This window comes from Oryzias latipes, chromosome 12, assembly GCF_002234675.1.
Source record: "Oryzias latipes chromosome 12, ASM223467v1".
NCBI lineage: Eukaryota > Metazoa > Chordata > Actinopteri > Beloniformes > Adrianichthyidae > Oryzias > Oryzias latipes.
Genome location: NC_019870.2, coordinates 6557332 through 6573408, shown reverse-complemented (window position 1 = coordinate 6573408; position 16077 = coordinate 6557332). Strand labels below are relative to the sequence as shown.

The following is a 16077-nucleotide window of genomic DNA, read 5'->3' as shown; positions in this document are numbered from 1 at the left end:
ATCTGTTATGATGTGGCTTCAGGTTGGTCTTTTTCTTTTTTTTTCTGTTTTTAGTCAGTGTGAGGATGCCGTCCCTCCACCCTCAGGTCATGTATTCTGCATGGACATTTGCTGGTTTTGTTTCCGTCAGGTCCAGGTTCTGCCAACAGGTTAATTTTAACCAAGGCTGACCCCTACAGGAGGTCTACTTGGATTAACACAAGGAGAAGAACCAGAGGAGAATCAGCTGGGGGCTAATTAGCTGCTCACCTGGACTAAACCATCGGCTGGGGAGGAGGGGAAGCATTGAATAACATTTTGTTGGGGTTTTTTTCGGTGTTGTATGGGGTTTTGTTTGAGTTGTTTTGCCGGTTAGCAGTGGTGGTTCTACACTAACTTACTGCCTGGGTAAGTAACCCCAACCGCATACACACAATTTGAGAACACGCTTTGGTGTTCCCTATTTTTATTTGGCCATTTCACACACACAAAAAAAGTATGAATTTTCTATACTCAAATTGGACAGTGGACTTAAATCCAAAACGCTTTAGGTTGCGGGCCGAACAAGATGAACATTTATTAGACACTAAAGCTAAACCTTTAAAACTTTACTTTTTGAGCATAAATATGAATAAAAAGGAAGGAAAAGGGCTGAATTCTCTGCCAATACAGAGAGTTAGTAGATGCCAGGAAATAAAAGGCTGGGAGATTGTATGTAGGAGGATAGATGAAAGCTGTATGCTGAGACTTGTGACTCCCAAGAAATGCTTCAGTATGGAGCAACTCTACAGTCAGTCACTAATTTATTTATTTCTAATTGAATAAAAGAGTCTACAAAGTCCTAAAAGACTTTATAGAGCCAAACAAGTTATTTCATTTTTTGTTAACAAGGGTAAATGTCCATCTTGTTGGCTAGCAAGTGTTGTAATAAACCACTTTTCTTTTTTTCTTTTTAACCCAAGACAAATTACTAAAAGAAATGTTTATAATAAAGCTAAGGAAAAAACAACAACATAATAATACGTAAGAATAATAAATAAAATAAACAAAATACCCCATACCATTCCCTGTCACTGCCTCAGTCATACCATCACTCCATCACACAGGACCTGCATTTTGTGCTACCACATGCAGCTAAGCTGCTGTAAGCTTATATTACTAAAAAACTGGAAATGTTTTCAAAAAGAGACCCCATAAATCTTCAAATATGTCAAAAGACTTTTTGAATGAACACCTAATTTTCTCCAATTTTAAGCAGCACATGACATCCTGTAGCTTCTGGGAATGAGAAGGGGGAGAGGCATCTTTCCATATAAGAGTGATGCAAAGGCTATACAGTGTTTTTGTGGCATTACTTAAAACAGCTTGGTCCTTCACAACCTCAAAAATGGCTATTAATAGATTTGGTTTTAAAGATTGTCCTCCAATATACATTCAAATGAGGGCACGAAAAGAACATGGCATCTGTAAGGTTACATCTTATAAATCTTGGACTAACTGTGGGGTACATAGAGGCCAGCCTAACCCTGGAAATATGGACCCGATGTACCCCCTTGAACTGAATTAGTTGGTCTCGAGCACAAAATGAAGATTAGTTTACCAATTTAAGAGCAGAAACCCAAGTATCATCTGATATAGGGAGCCCCATATCTTCTTCCCAAGCCATCTTAAATTTATCCACAGAGCGATATTTAAAGTCCAGCATAATGTTATACAATTTAGAAATAAGACCCTTCCGGGATGGATCTAGTGAAAAAATCTTTTCAGTTTTTTTCTGTTTCAATAGTGGTTGAGAATTTTGGTAGTTGTGAAACAAAGAAATGGCGTACTTGAAGGTAACGAAAAAAATCTGAGTTTCTAAGATCGAATTTCTCTTTCAGTTGTACAAATGAAGCCAAGTTATCCTCTATAAGTAGATTTTTAAAGCGAGTGATACCATTGTGATGCCACCGCAGGAAACCTGGATCCATAGTAGATGGCTTAAAAATTCATAGCAATAGGACTCCAAATAGAGAAACTGTGAAGGCCAAACTGTTTTCTAAATTGAGACCATATCTTCAGTGTGTGTTTAACTATAGGGTTGTTAAGAGATGCAATAAACACAGAGGCAAACCAGAGCCAACAAAGGTCAGAGGCGAGAGATTGTTGTCTTGGCAAAGCTCGAGCGCAATCGAGTCAGGACAGTCCGAGTGGTCATAGTAGAAAGACCACTTCACAATATTTCTTAAGTTGGATGCCCAGTAATAGAAGCGAAAATTCGGCGGGGCAAGCCCCCCTTCTATTTTAGTTTTTTGGAGGTAGATTTTATTTAGACAAGGTTGCTTACCCTGCCTTTTATAAGAGCATATAAGAGAGTCTAGTTGCTGAAAAAATGAGCCGGTAATGCATATTGGTAGAGTTTGGAAAAGATACAGAAGTTTAGGCGGTATATCCATTTTAACAGAGTTCACTCGTCCAACTAAAGACATTGATAGGGAAGACCACTGCCGGACTATGAGTTTGATCTGGTTTAAAGTAACTGCAAAATTTTCTTTGAATAAATATGTGATGAGGATGGGTGTTTCACAGATCCAGGCAGCCGTGCTCCAATTGCAACTGGTTTATTTTTTTCTCCACAAATCCCCAAGTGCAATAATCCTCAGTGAAATTATTTTACATGGGTTCAACAGCATTTACACAGGAGAGGAGCACATTCATGTCTTCCTTCATTGCCCGCCTGCGGCAACTAACCTCTCCCTCATATATATACATATATATATCTAAGCCCCTCCCATTAGGCTGAATTCTGCATATTCCTCTGATTAGTCCTTTGCTTGTCATTCTGGCAATGTCTGCCACCCATTTACAAAGAAAATAAAATAAAAAAAACACAGAATAATCCCAAACCATTTAGGAATAAATCCCTCCATCCCAAAATGCTACAAACAATAATAAATAATATATTTACATGAATAATTTGTTTTTCCCCACATTTTCCCCTCCGTTTGAAACTCGCGGTTCTTAACGGATCCCGGTAAAGCGCATTGAGTGTGCACCCTCAACACAACCCACCCAAGGAGCGCCCGCCTCGCGACACAGTGTCTGAAAATGCGGTGAGAGGTTAATATGTGTGGAAAAACTGTGTGTGTATGCTTTCGTGAGTGTGTGTGTGCGCAGGTGACTGCATCTATAGGCGCTCCGTCACAAAATATTTATATTTTTTGGTAACTGTGACTCCAAGGTAAGTGAATCTACTGCGCTCAACTTTCAGAGTGAAACTATTGAGGTATAGGCTTTATGCTGCTTCGTTACCTGGGAAGAGCTCAGTCTTTTAATATTCACCTTATAGCCTGAAAAACTGCCAAAATGACTGAGCAATGTCAAGGCAGAGGGAAGGAACTGAGCTGGGTTGGAGACATGGAGCAACAGGTCGTCTGCATATAAGGAGACCCTGTGCTCCACACCTGTTCTCCTAATACCAGATAGGTCTTTACAGCTGCGAATGCAAAAGCAAGAGGTTATATCCCTAAGTTGAAGAGTATAGGGGTCAAAGGGCAGCCCTGTTGGCTGCCAGGGTGCAAGTTAAAGGGGCTTGATGTTTAGGAGCAGTGGGTTTAGATACAGTAACTTGATCCATAGATTAAAGGCAGGCCCAAAACCAAATGTATCCAGTTCAGCCAGCAGATAAGGCCACTCAACCCAATCGAATGCCTTTTCTGCATCAATGGTAATCACACATTCAGGTATGTCTTCAGGGGCAGAATAGATAGTATTAAAGAGCTGTCTAATATTAAAATATGCCCGTCTGCCCTTAATGAAGCTTGTCTGATCTTTGGAAAAAATGGTAGGAAGGATGCTCTCCAATCTATGAGCTAAAACTTTTACTAGGATCTTAGCATCCGTATTCAAAGGGGTGATGGGTCTGTATGATGTGCAATCAGTAGGACCCTTGTCTTTCTTTGCAATAAGTGTAATGCAGGCCTCAGAAAAGGACCAAGGTAATCGATCCAATTTACAAGATTCTATAAAGTATAGGTGAACAAAGTACCGGTGAGAGTAATCTAGAAAATCTTTTTTAAAAATTCTGTGGGGAAGCGATCTGGACCAGGACACTTGTTTGACTGCATTGACTTGATGGCCGCAACTATTTCTGCCTCCGATATGGGCTCTTCCAATTTTTTCCGAAAGTCCTCTGAGAGAGCAGGAATATCAAGATTGCTGAAAAAGTTATAAATGTCACTGGCATCCCCATGGGACACTAAGTAATAACCCACCTTAACTAGAAATCATGTATTTTAGTCTGTCAGAGGTTCTCCACATGTTTTTATTTTTTTTTTTACTTTTTGAAAGACGTTGACTGATATTTTTATTTTTAGGGCACAAAATAACCTAAGTTGAGAGCTTTCCAAGTGTTTTCATTTTTAAATCACTTTGCCCGTCACCTTAAAGATCCACTCTGATCATCTTTTAAGTTATTTGCATTGAGTGACAGTAGTTCATTTGCCTATGAGTTGGCGGGAACGTTGGCACAGGGCAACCCTGCCCCCTTTCCCTCCATGTAGCAGAGCAGAGCTTGTGGCCTTTCCAGGGTGTTTTCTAAGTCACAAATAAGCTCTTTTTCAAACTGCATTTTTTAGTCTGCTCCTGATTCACAACTTCAATAAATAAATACTCAAAATTCAATTTTGAGTTTGTGTTTTTTTATATTTGTCCTTCATGATCAGAAAAATGTAAGAAGAAAATGTTAAAAACAGCAAAAACATGATTTTAATTGGAGTGGGTCTTTAAAGGGCCTACACCATGCAAAATCAATTTTTTTTATTTTTCAAGTGTATTACGTTTGTTCCTTACGAAAAGAGGCCCCAAAGCGGTATTTTAATCCGTTCACAGATTTCTGAATATTGCTCTAAAAACCTGCTCTCTTAGTCCCAGCCCCTCCCGATCCATGAAAACGAGTGAATACTCACATTGTGACATCACAAGGTGAGGAACAGCCCCTTCTAGGAAGAGTCTGCACTTCCAGCACCGCCCCTAGGCTAACACACACACCCACTTTCGCTGTGTAGCAACTGGTGTTTGACAAAAACACTTTCGTTTTAGAAGGACGTCCATCTTTCCAACAGTTTGAAATTTGTGTGTTTTCGTTGGCGAAACGCAGACACGCTGTTGAGGCTGACTCTAGGTAGACATCACGAAATGGGCACATCCACACGGAGTGAAAGCCGGTTCCCCAGAGATTGAGTCGCCTTACTTCCGGGTTGGAAGAGAACTCAGGAAAATTACTAATATTTAATGAAAAAAAAAACTTCTTTTGTGTGCCAAAGGTATTATATTATCATATACATGGACATTGTTTACAATAAAAGGCTGCGGATAGCATAATATAAGTCCCTTTAATGTTGAAATGCTCTGCACTACATTTTGTCTTTTCAGACTTTATCTTTATGTTCTGCAAAGAGAGTGAACTTGTGAAGAAATGAAGTCAATGTGTCATGCATTACAGTTCTAAGACAATAACACTATAAAGTAAAAATGAATAACATTAGCAAGGAATCAGTGATGTATAATAATGTTGAAGTTACATATACACTTAAAAAACTGCCAATCCTCTGCAAAACAAATCCCAGTCAGTGTGGGAACTTACACACCGGCTTATCTGAACAGAAACTATGCTGTTCTTTTTACCGTCAAACAGTTTAAAGAAATGAAACAGCATTGTTTGGACTCTTTTTTTTTTTTCGCCTCAACTGCTGTGAACCAGAACCATTCCACTGTTTTCGTACCAACCTGATTCTGTTCAGCCTGCAAATTGGCAGAAGATTGGCTCTGCCATGCACAGCCGAACTGATGTAGTTTGTGAATTGGAACAGCGTTCACCACTGCAAAGGTAGGAGAGAGTGCAGAGAAGAGTGATGGCTCACTGCCTGAGCGACTAAGCCAATACTAGAAGTGATTGCTGTCTTACTCTCTTCAGCACCTCGTCCTCCTTCTCCTCTTCAGCCTTTACTACTCCCTCCATTGGCGCTCCTCCCATCTCCAAGCCTCGTCATAAATCCTCATCTGCAGTACATGTGCTCCATGGTAGATGTCTACAGAGCGAGAATGGGAGAAGCTGACATAGATGACTCTTGGCGAGGCAGTAGAGACGCTCCACTCCTCTCTCTTGGATCGTCCTCCTGCCTTACTCGCCTGCTGGCTCACGCTGTCGAAGCTGCTACAGAGGCTCTGTCACCCAAACACAGAGTGAGGCAAGCGGGCTCTCCTTTTCTCCGTAGCTTGTAAACACGCTGGAGAAAGATGCAGAAGCAAGAAAGTGTGTTTCCTCATCACCCTTCAGGTGAGCATGCCATCTTTTTCTTTCTTGCACCATTTTTGCACCTTGTTTTCTTCAAAACTGCTAGGTCCTGCCTTTTTTTAAAATCCAATTAATCTATCCATTTATTTTCTGTCACTTAATTCCGTAGTGTGCCGTAAGAAATGATTCAATGAGTGTTATTGCAGAAAAGAGAAAGTGAGCTTCCTTCCATACAGCAGCGCTGAAGGTGCAGCTCCTGCTAACTATGACTGCCTCACTCCTAGAGCACAGCTGTGAACAAGCATATGGACCAGGGAGCAGTTCATTCTTCTGACCTAGATTTAATAACAAGCTGCTTTTTTTTTTGCTCATTTTCCCCTGACGGGTGCAGCTGATTGGCGTGACATGAAATGTTGTTCTGCGTTTCTCCAATAAAAAAAGAGGCTGTTGTTGAATCGTCACTGTGGGGATTCAGATCAACCTGAAACAAGAGTTTGGATGAAGATCCTCCACCAAGAGAAAACACATCAGCCATCACATATCTTAGCCCCATCTCTTTACTTCAAGGAGGAAAATCTTCATAAGCTCATCTGCACGGCCTTTTTCAGATCATGCTTTGAGAGAAAAAACACCCGTTATGAAACAACTTTTACTTTGCCCCAATTTAATGACAACAAAAGACTCTTGTCTGTTAGGATTCTGCCCTTTAATTATAGACTTTAGCACCAGGTTTGAGGGGGTCAAAACAAAAAAGATCAATAATGCCTAACCGTAACACAGTTATGCTGACTAAACTGTGTATGACCTCATTCCTATTCATTTGCTAAGTCTGCATTTTACCATCAAATTAGGTCTAAATATAAATCAATCATTCATTCTCTACTAACAAATTAACTTTTAAAAAAGAGATATCATCAGGTTTTAAGGAAGTGATCTGGTAAGAAAAAAAATAGTAAAAAAAGACTAATAGGGCTGGGTTGATAAAATCGATGAATCGATCTGAAATGATCCAAGCTCAATAAATCAATGATTGATCCATAAAAGTAGAGATCGATCTTTTATGCCTTTCCTTTTCTGGTGACCTAACGCATAACAGCAGTAATCGTGGATCAAATCAATCCAGCCTCTGGTTACTTGAATCAAATTGATTCTGGAAGTTATTGTTGATACCCAGCCTTGTGTAACAATATATCTTAATTGAGGCTATCCTAAATTATGAAACAATTCATTATATTCCTACGATTCTATTAGGTTGATCTGTCTAAGGCAAGTTGCTAATCAAACCTATCATAATATAGTTTCAAATCGAAATAATTGGATTGTAATCAATCTTGGAAAATACCATTTGGATTGAGACATGGTAGTTTTATTTTACTATACCACATAAACAACCAAGTGTCATCACAGCGGACAACACACATGGGATGGCAGCAAAAGATGCTCAAACCATCATTACAGTCCAATGCCTGGAAACACTTTGAATTTTACAGACATGTCACCATACAATGTGGTAGAATGTTCTAATTATGCTCTAGTTTGATGTGGAAAAACAACAGTGGGTGGAACATTATCAAACTAAAATGTCAATGGATTTGCCATTAATTCTTGTTTACATGTTTGTTTGTACACATTTAAGTTACAATTTATTATCCTGCAAGAAATATAAGGAATCTGGAAAACTTCACCTGTTTATCCCTGAGTCGCACTAAGACTCACAAGATACTTGTAAAATTTTTGAAATTAGACTAGAACGGTATCTTGAAGTAACTTTGACAGAATTGTCTTTTGTCAAAATTCCTCCAAATTTTATAAACAAAGGCAAAACTGTAATGCAATCATAGATTATTATTTCAAAAACATCTACTGTGTTTTGGGTTTACTTGAATGTAATAGTTTTAATCAATAGATTTTCCAAAGAGACGTTTTAATTAATGCTCCTTACATACGCTGAACCGTATGTCAATGTTTTATGCTTTTTACTTGAGCAAGTTCAGAAGCTCTGAGAAACATAAGCCAACAGTTTAATTCAAGTGAGATTGAACGAAATGCAGCTTTTGTCACTAAACGTTTACACACTGCAGCAGATTTCTAAGTCCATATCAGCATTTCATTAAAATAGCAGCCAAAAACGGTCAAAAACTTGCCACTTTCAATTATTAGGATTGTATTCTAATTTTAGTTTTTCTTCATGCAAAAAAAAAGGCAAAAATCTGTTCCTTTCTCAGTTTCCAGGGAAACTCCTTGAGGTATTTGGTTTTTTTTTTACAGTTTGTGTCTATTTACATAAAATAAATTCATATAAAACCAATAGGTAATCAATAGTAAGACCGATTAGTGGAAGCAGCGGAAAATCTATAAACAATCCAGCAACATTTGGAGTTGAAAAATGCTCTTTTTCCCTTTTTTCTTTTCAATCATCGCTAGTTTTCTCCAATCTTTCCAATCTTGTCCAGTTGTCCTTGTGTTGTCTGTACTCAGTCTTCTTCATTCATCAGTCTCAGAGTGTAACAGGAATGCTGATTTCCTCTTTGACCAGAGAATTGTACGATTTCTTTCTTTACTGTGAAAAACTGCTTTAAAATTAGCAAGTTGTACCAACACACAGCCAGCATCAAATGTTCTCAGACAACTTAGTTTAATTTGTTTTTATAATATTAGTTTAATATATTATTTAATGTATTTCTGAAGCATTGAATCACAACTGATCTCTCTTTTTTGTGTTACTCAAAAAATATACTAAAAAAGTTCAAATTGGGAAAAGTTGTTTCCAATTATTCATCCAATAAGTTATGAACTGAAATGTAAGATCCTTTCAGCTGTTGTGGTTTAAAGGAAACCTGCAGTGATAAGCCGTGTCACCCTTTGTCTTCACTGAATAATGTGTGATTTTCTTCTTCTAGCTTGGTTTGCAGGCTTGGTTCTGTGGAGTTTTTGCAAGCAGTGCATGTGTTTTGTTATCGGTTGGAAATGAATCATCGTACTATGAACCCAATTTTAATGGAAGTCAACTCAAATATCTGTAGGAGTAATGGAACAAGAGATCTTTAGTCGCATTGCAAATGTTTTTTGTGATGAAAAAGAATATAACACAATTGAATAGAATATACAGTATAATAGAAATTTATCTGATGCAGCAGAATAATTGCGTGGAATTGGTGATAAAAATAGACATCATGAGTATACTCAAATTAATTTTAACAGGGGAAACTGGAGATGATGACTGTTGTGATGGGAATCACATAGTTCCGATCTATGAAACACTCTGGCTACTAAAAAAGAAGATATCCGAAAAAGTTAGTAAAAGGTCATCTGAACTTAGGTTTCTAAGTGGCCTCTGACCCAAAAACCACTCAATTCTGAATTAAACTTGTAGGAGAACTGTCTTTATTGGCTCCTCGGAAGGAAGATATGGACCTGATGATTATGTCTGCTAAGTGAGTAGAACAAAAGCCTCAGTGGTTTTGGGTCACAGAGACTTGGGAGTCCATTGAAAGCCATGCTGATGATTTTAAATTTGAATTAGGAAATGATCTGTTATGGGAGTCCTTAGCTGGGGTGAGGGACAGTTGCTACCCTCCTATACCTAAGTAGCTCCTTCAGGTGTTAAAGTCCCACTAAAATCATCTTTTGATCATGCCAAAAGCGTTCTCAGTGGTCTTCTAATCAAGAATTAGCTGTTTTTAACCCAACATTTAACAAAACATGTTTTTTTCTAAGACATAGTTTCTGCAGAGCAGCAGTATATCGTTCGAAATTCCCCTCTAAGTTGTAGGCGGGACTGTTGGTGTGGAGTACATCTACCCTGACTTCCCATCAGTCCCCTGATAACACTTTCTCCTGCTAGTTATCAGACCCTCACACCCCCAATCTAACATTACCAGTGCAACACAAATATTGGAGCTATGGAGCAACCATAGTTTTAAGTCAGAGGCTCTAACTCGGAAGAACGAAACAAAGACGTACATGGATCTAGTCGTCTACAAGTGTATGCATCAAAATGGAGCAGAACAATGCAAATGCAATGTCAAGCATTATTTTCTTTATGTTGGTCCTCCATGTAAAAAAATGCCACAAGTTAAAAACGACAATTTCTCAGAGTGGCTCTTTCAAGACCTGGGTGTAATAGGCTTTTTCTGTTTGTGTGTCAGTGTGGCAGTAAATACGTGGAAGGTTATATTAGGTCACTCTTTGCTCAAGCCATCCTTTCTCTCTGGCTAAGATGCAGAGTGTTTGACCTTCAGGTAGAGGTGCAGCCCTGTTCTTGGTCTGTTCATTGCAGTTTTTGTTGAGGAGGATGAAGTACATCATATAACTCTATGACTGGGGATTTTGTCCTTTGGATGAACTAGTTTGTATCTAAGGATATTAAAAGGTTTAAGTTGGATTGGGTTTTTTCTTGTTTGAAAATCCTTTTAAGTTTGTCTGACAGAGCGGAAATGTAAGGCTCCTTTTTGGTTCTTGTTTCTTTTGAACACTAGCAAGAACAAGAGTTTTTTTTGTTCGTTTGTTTTTTGAAACTTCTTCAGCTGTGGAATCATCCTGGATGAATGAGATTCCTCACAGACATATGAAGGAAGATGTGTATCGATGTGGGAGATGACTTTAAAAGGGAGAGCCTCTGAAATGTAGATTATCAGGCAGAGCATTAAGATTTTCCTGGTGGAGCAGCAGCTCACACATGTCTGTTGGAGGCGACCATGGGAATTTCTGCAGGTGGTGAAGACAGAAAATTTCCAAAACAGAAAACCATAAATAAACGGAAAAAAAAATAAGCTAAATAATTTTGAAAGATTAAACGGGTATTTATCACAAAATATGAACAATTAGGTTTTTGATCACCAGAAAACCATAATTAAACCTTTTTTAGTAAAATGTGTGTAAATGTAATTGACAAAATGTCATTATAATATCTTATAAGTCAAAAAAAGAGAAGAAATAGCCTCTTTTAATGATTAAGGGTGTCCTTAAATCTGGAAAAATAAAGTAAACACTTATAGACTTTGCCAAGCAATCCACCTGTGATTGTTTATTTCAATTTGGGTTTATTCAAGGATAAACAAAAAATAATTAAACCCGCTGGCAATTGTTTTTTTCCATAGTATTCCCATGAAATAGTATTTTAAACAACATGTAGGCTAGCCTATTGTGGTGTAAAATGTTCCTTATAACAATAGCACTCCCAAAAGAGTCTAATTCAGGTGAGCTTGGAGGCTGAAATCCATATTTTGTGGGAGACGGTTCACATGCAGAAAGATGGAAAGTCAATAGTCACCCTCTTTGTTTTTATTTTTTGTTGAGCTTTTAAAATAAAAAGCATGTTTGTATCTCCCAAAGTAGCTGCAAGTATTCAATGCATTTCTCAAGCATCTTGACCAAATTTAAAATATTAACAGAAAGCTGCTTTTACTTTTGTATTTTTACACAACGATAGAAGAATTCTCTGGCAAACTGTGAGCGGTAATGCGCTGTCCATAGCAGATATTAATGGAGGAAGTATAAAGCTCATAGTGTGCAGGTCAGCAGTTCAGCTCCATCCAGGAGCTTTACGCCGAGGCCGTAAACACATACGACAGCGGCACAGCCACTTGTCATCCTTGTTAGATTGGATTGCATCTGTAGCTGCAGTCTTATTGAAATGCTCCTCATCTTTCCCATGTGGTGTAAGGCCCACCCATCCATACCAGTCTTGGGTACACTTACAAACACTCAGCGTTTGACTTGTAATTCGTTGTTTCTTTACTCTGCTGTAACCGGTAATTGCATCTTATGTGAAATATGCCTGATATTAGTTCTACAAGACAATCAGTGGGAGCACAGCATAAGGAGAGGAGACTGAAGAAGATGAATGGCTTCTCAATAAAAAAGATAAATTAAAGAAGCAGACAAAGGTCGTCACTATCCAAGCGGGACTGTTTTTATAACGTTCAACTCTTTGGTTCTCCTAGTTCCACTTGACAAATAGAAAGTAACCGCTGCTCCCAAAAAGCCATAGACTGCTATAGAGAAATGAACAGCTAATACTCAGTCATTCTGTTAGTCAGAATAACCTTTTTTTAAATGTTGTTGTTGATTCTGTTTTGTTTTCATGATATTGTTGCTGTAGTGCACGTTATTCAAGTTATAAACTGGCCAACCAGATGCCTCAGTAAAAGTAGGTGGCCTCACGCTGAATGCTCAGTGTTTGATTAACAGAATTTCCCGGCCTTCCAACAAGTTCATTCCTGATAGGAGAGAATGGTCTCCATAGAAATGTAGACTCAGACTGACACGGACCAATCAGTCCTTACTGAGGTCGTCTAAAATGGCGACTGAATTGACTTCATTTAATTGGAATTCACTCAGTCCAGTTCTCGTATACAGTCTATTGGTACAACTTGCTAGTACTGGGTTGGAGCCCCAGTTTTTGCTCCTTGGTGGCATAGATTAGTATTCTGACTTTTTATCTGAATCATACAAACAACCTAGAATAACTGCATTGTTAATGTAGTTTTCAAATTTGGATTTTATTATGTTTTTTTCATGCAATCTTTCAACAAGATCCATCTTTCAGCTCTCATTGGTTCTAAATCATGACACTCCACAGCCGGTTTCTAATGAAGAAAATCTCCCTCCCAAAATTCTAAAGCTTCAGGATTGTCTGCTCTCCACATGAGCTCTGCTGCTCATTCCTCATGTTTCATCAAACGCAATGACACTCGACATGAAAGTGATCTCTCGAAACTGTGTCACCCTTCATGTCGATCTCTTGTTCTTCTTAGCTCTGTCTTCCTTCCTTATTTTTTTTAAGCTTTTCAAGCTGACCCTGTGTTGCATAATTTAGGGAACTGGGGAATTTTTTTTAAAAAGGGAGCAAATCCAAAGAAGTTCAGTAAAAAAAAGTGTTTTTCTTGCAGCATCTACATTATTTCTGCCTGAAGAAACTTCAAAATATATTTGTGCACTCAGGAGTTGGTATAATAATTACTATTTTGTTCATCCTGAACAAATTGAGACATATTTTAAATAATACAAGTAAGATCATTAGGATTTCTGGGGTATGTTTTAATATTCACTCAAAGCAGAAGCAGCATGATAATGGCTTTCAGCAGCTCTTATGTTGTTCTAACCTAAGCCTGCATGTGTTTTTTTGTTTGTTTTTACTATGAATCCATCAGTCATGAATGTTCAATTGTAAGAAATATTTTGTACACACATTTTTATTAGAAACACTTCCTGTTTTATCAATATTTTCTGACAGCAGGGACCTTTTCAAAAGGTTTTTTTTTCTGTAAAAATATGCAATATAATACAACATACGTTGACAGTGAAGGATCCATTCGTGGCCACGTTCGCCACTTTCATTGTTAATCTTTTTATTTAAAACACCCTCCCTAAATCAAGTACTTGAGAAAATCCAGACTAAATAGCAGTGGATCAATTTCTTGAGATAATGATACCAATCTGAAAAATAAAGCTATTTTTTTTTTTTTTTTTACATTTCTTTATTTGTTTAAACGAGGACATTGTGCAATAATCAATGTTTTAGCATAGCTAGAGCACAAATAAGCCAGAATAGCACAAAAGCTAAATACCTTCTGTTTTTTTTTCTGAGGCAGATAAAAACAAAGGAAACATACAGACATTGGGTACATTGACACAAAGGCATTTAGCTTATGTAATAGACGACAGTACAGACACAACCACAAAGCTGAAATGTTTGCACTAAGAAATAAACTAAACTGTCAACAGCAGTGTTGCTGTACAGTGTTCAAGGCAGCACAGAAACCTACAGGGTGCCTGACCTCCACCCACTTCAAAATCCTGGAAAAGGTTTTGTGTCAAAGATTGCAGCATTAAGGCAGCTGAGTGTTAATGGATGTAAAGGCAGATCTATTGAATTTTAGTCTCTGAAGGCTAGAAGAACCTGAGTTGTTGGAGTGATAGTTTCTATTCAAATCTGTTTTTACTCCACAATAATAAAAATTGATTAATGAATCTGAATCGAACCAAGCTTAATGAATCAATAATCGATGCATACAAGTAGATATCGACCTTTTATCCCTTACCTTTTCTGGTGACCCTTTAATAGCAGTAAAGCCAAAGTTCGCTAACTCGATGCTACAACGAATAATGAAATTTCCCATAGAACGGCTAATGCTAATGTTTGTTTGACCTAAACTTACATTGCTGACTAGCTTTATGAACAGCTTTATTTACTCAAAGGTTTGACTTTTCCAAACTCTTTTAAAAGTAACCATTTGTGGTCTAAAGCAGGGGACCCCAACCTTTTTGAAGGCACGGACCGGTGTGACTTCAGACAAAGATTTCGCGGACCGGTCTATAGAATGTGACGAACGATTAGAAGTACTGTCTATTAAATGTAGCTTTTTTTGGAAGTCAAAGGCTCCTCTTCTGTCTCCTGGCTGAGCGTTTTCGCCTTGGCAAAGAAACTTTTCAAAGACGTTTGTTTTGACTCATTTTGCTAGCTCCTGGGTTTTATTTTAGCGGTAACCTATCACGTGACCGAGAAGAGCACCTTGGCCTGCGTCAAGAGTGACTTGGACGGATGTAACAGATAATGGGGCAATTTTTCCAAAATAAAACATCTTTCAGATTCCAAAATAAATAAAATGGAATTCATGCAAGTTATTTATTTTTTCTGTGCGGCTCGGTACCGGCCCGGGGGTTGGGGACCACTGGTTTAAAGCACTGTTTTTGCTTAATCTTCTGAAATAAAGTGTCATACTATAGTGTGTGCTCCACCTGAAAAGCCCTCCAGGAGAGAACGAACATTTATTTTTATAATTTGATCGGTTTAGAGCCTTTACAATGTTAATGATCTGCGCATTTTTGTTGGAGCTTCTCTTTTTGAAAAAATATGTAACACTGTATGGTGTTAACAATCTCATTGGCTTGTTATTTCACTAATACATTTCACAGTATGTGAACTGTTTCAGAATAATATGAATATCTTCAAAACACACATAGATTAATAATGTATTTGTATAGAAATACGTCTAAATGTCAAACCGAATTGAATCGATCCAGGCTTTGGTGAATCAAATCGATTCTGGAAGTTATTGGTGATGCTCAGCCCTACTCCACAGTAAAAAATATTTTCCAGTTGAAATGATCTAAAAAGTTTGCAGAGGAAAAACATCTCCTGAAATTATTTGAAAAGTGTCTCTATTTTTGTGCCCTTCAGAGTTCAGCTGTGCACCAACACTACTTTTTGTTGTTGTTTGGTGACTTTGTGTTTCCTCTGTCTCCCCTTGCAGATATGTGGTGTCCTCCGAAGCACAGGATTTCCCGTGGACATTCGAACGAGGAGAAAACTGTGTGGAACCTGAAGCACTCAGTCGCTGACTGTCAGATGCTGCTTCTCGATGAGGAGGAGGTGGTGAGAACAGAAAGTGCAGTCTTTTGTCTGTTGTGTCCTTCTGTGTCACTGTTCTCTTCCTTGTCACTTCCCAAGACTTTATTTAAACTTTGACTCTTTCATTTTTCACTTTAAACAACCCTTTTTCTTTAAAATTAAGATACCATTGGTAAAGTCAATATAACAAGACAGCAGGAAATTGTAAATAATAGAAGAAGCAGAGTTGTGAAAAAATGTTTTATTGACATAAAACAATAGAACAAAGAAAATATTTGGAATTTGCACCAACTTCTGATCACTTCTGATAGCTCTATCTGGGTCCATATATGCTCTATTTTGCTCTAATAAATTCTCTTTGAATCAATTTTTTTGGCAATTCTTCATGTCCATCGTTTTGGTATGAACCCATCTTTTTTTTGGTTTGGTTGTTTTATATTTTTTATTATGTTACACAATAATTCCACAA

The 16077-nt window shown here is 37.9% G+C and overlaps 1 protein-coding gene across 1 annotated transcript in view; it reads left to right on the top strand.

The window, feature by feature from the left end:
* The first annotated feature begins 5530 nt into the window (after positions 1–5530).
* Positions 5531–16077, top strand: part of LOC110016037 (ras/Rap GTPase-activating protein SynGAP-like) — a 30918-nt gene continuing 20371 nt past the window's right edge. The window contains exons 1-2 of the mRNA XM_020707547.2: positions 5531–6295; positions 15511–15632. Coding sequence (XP_020563206.1) covers positions 6256–6295; positions 15511–15632 — 162 coding nt within the window. The 5' untranslated portion in view covers positions 5531–6255. The remainder of the gene's footprint in view (positions 6296–15510; positions 15633–16077) is intronic.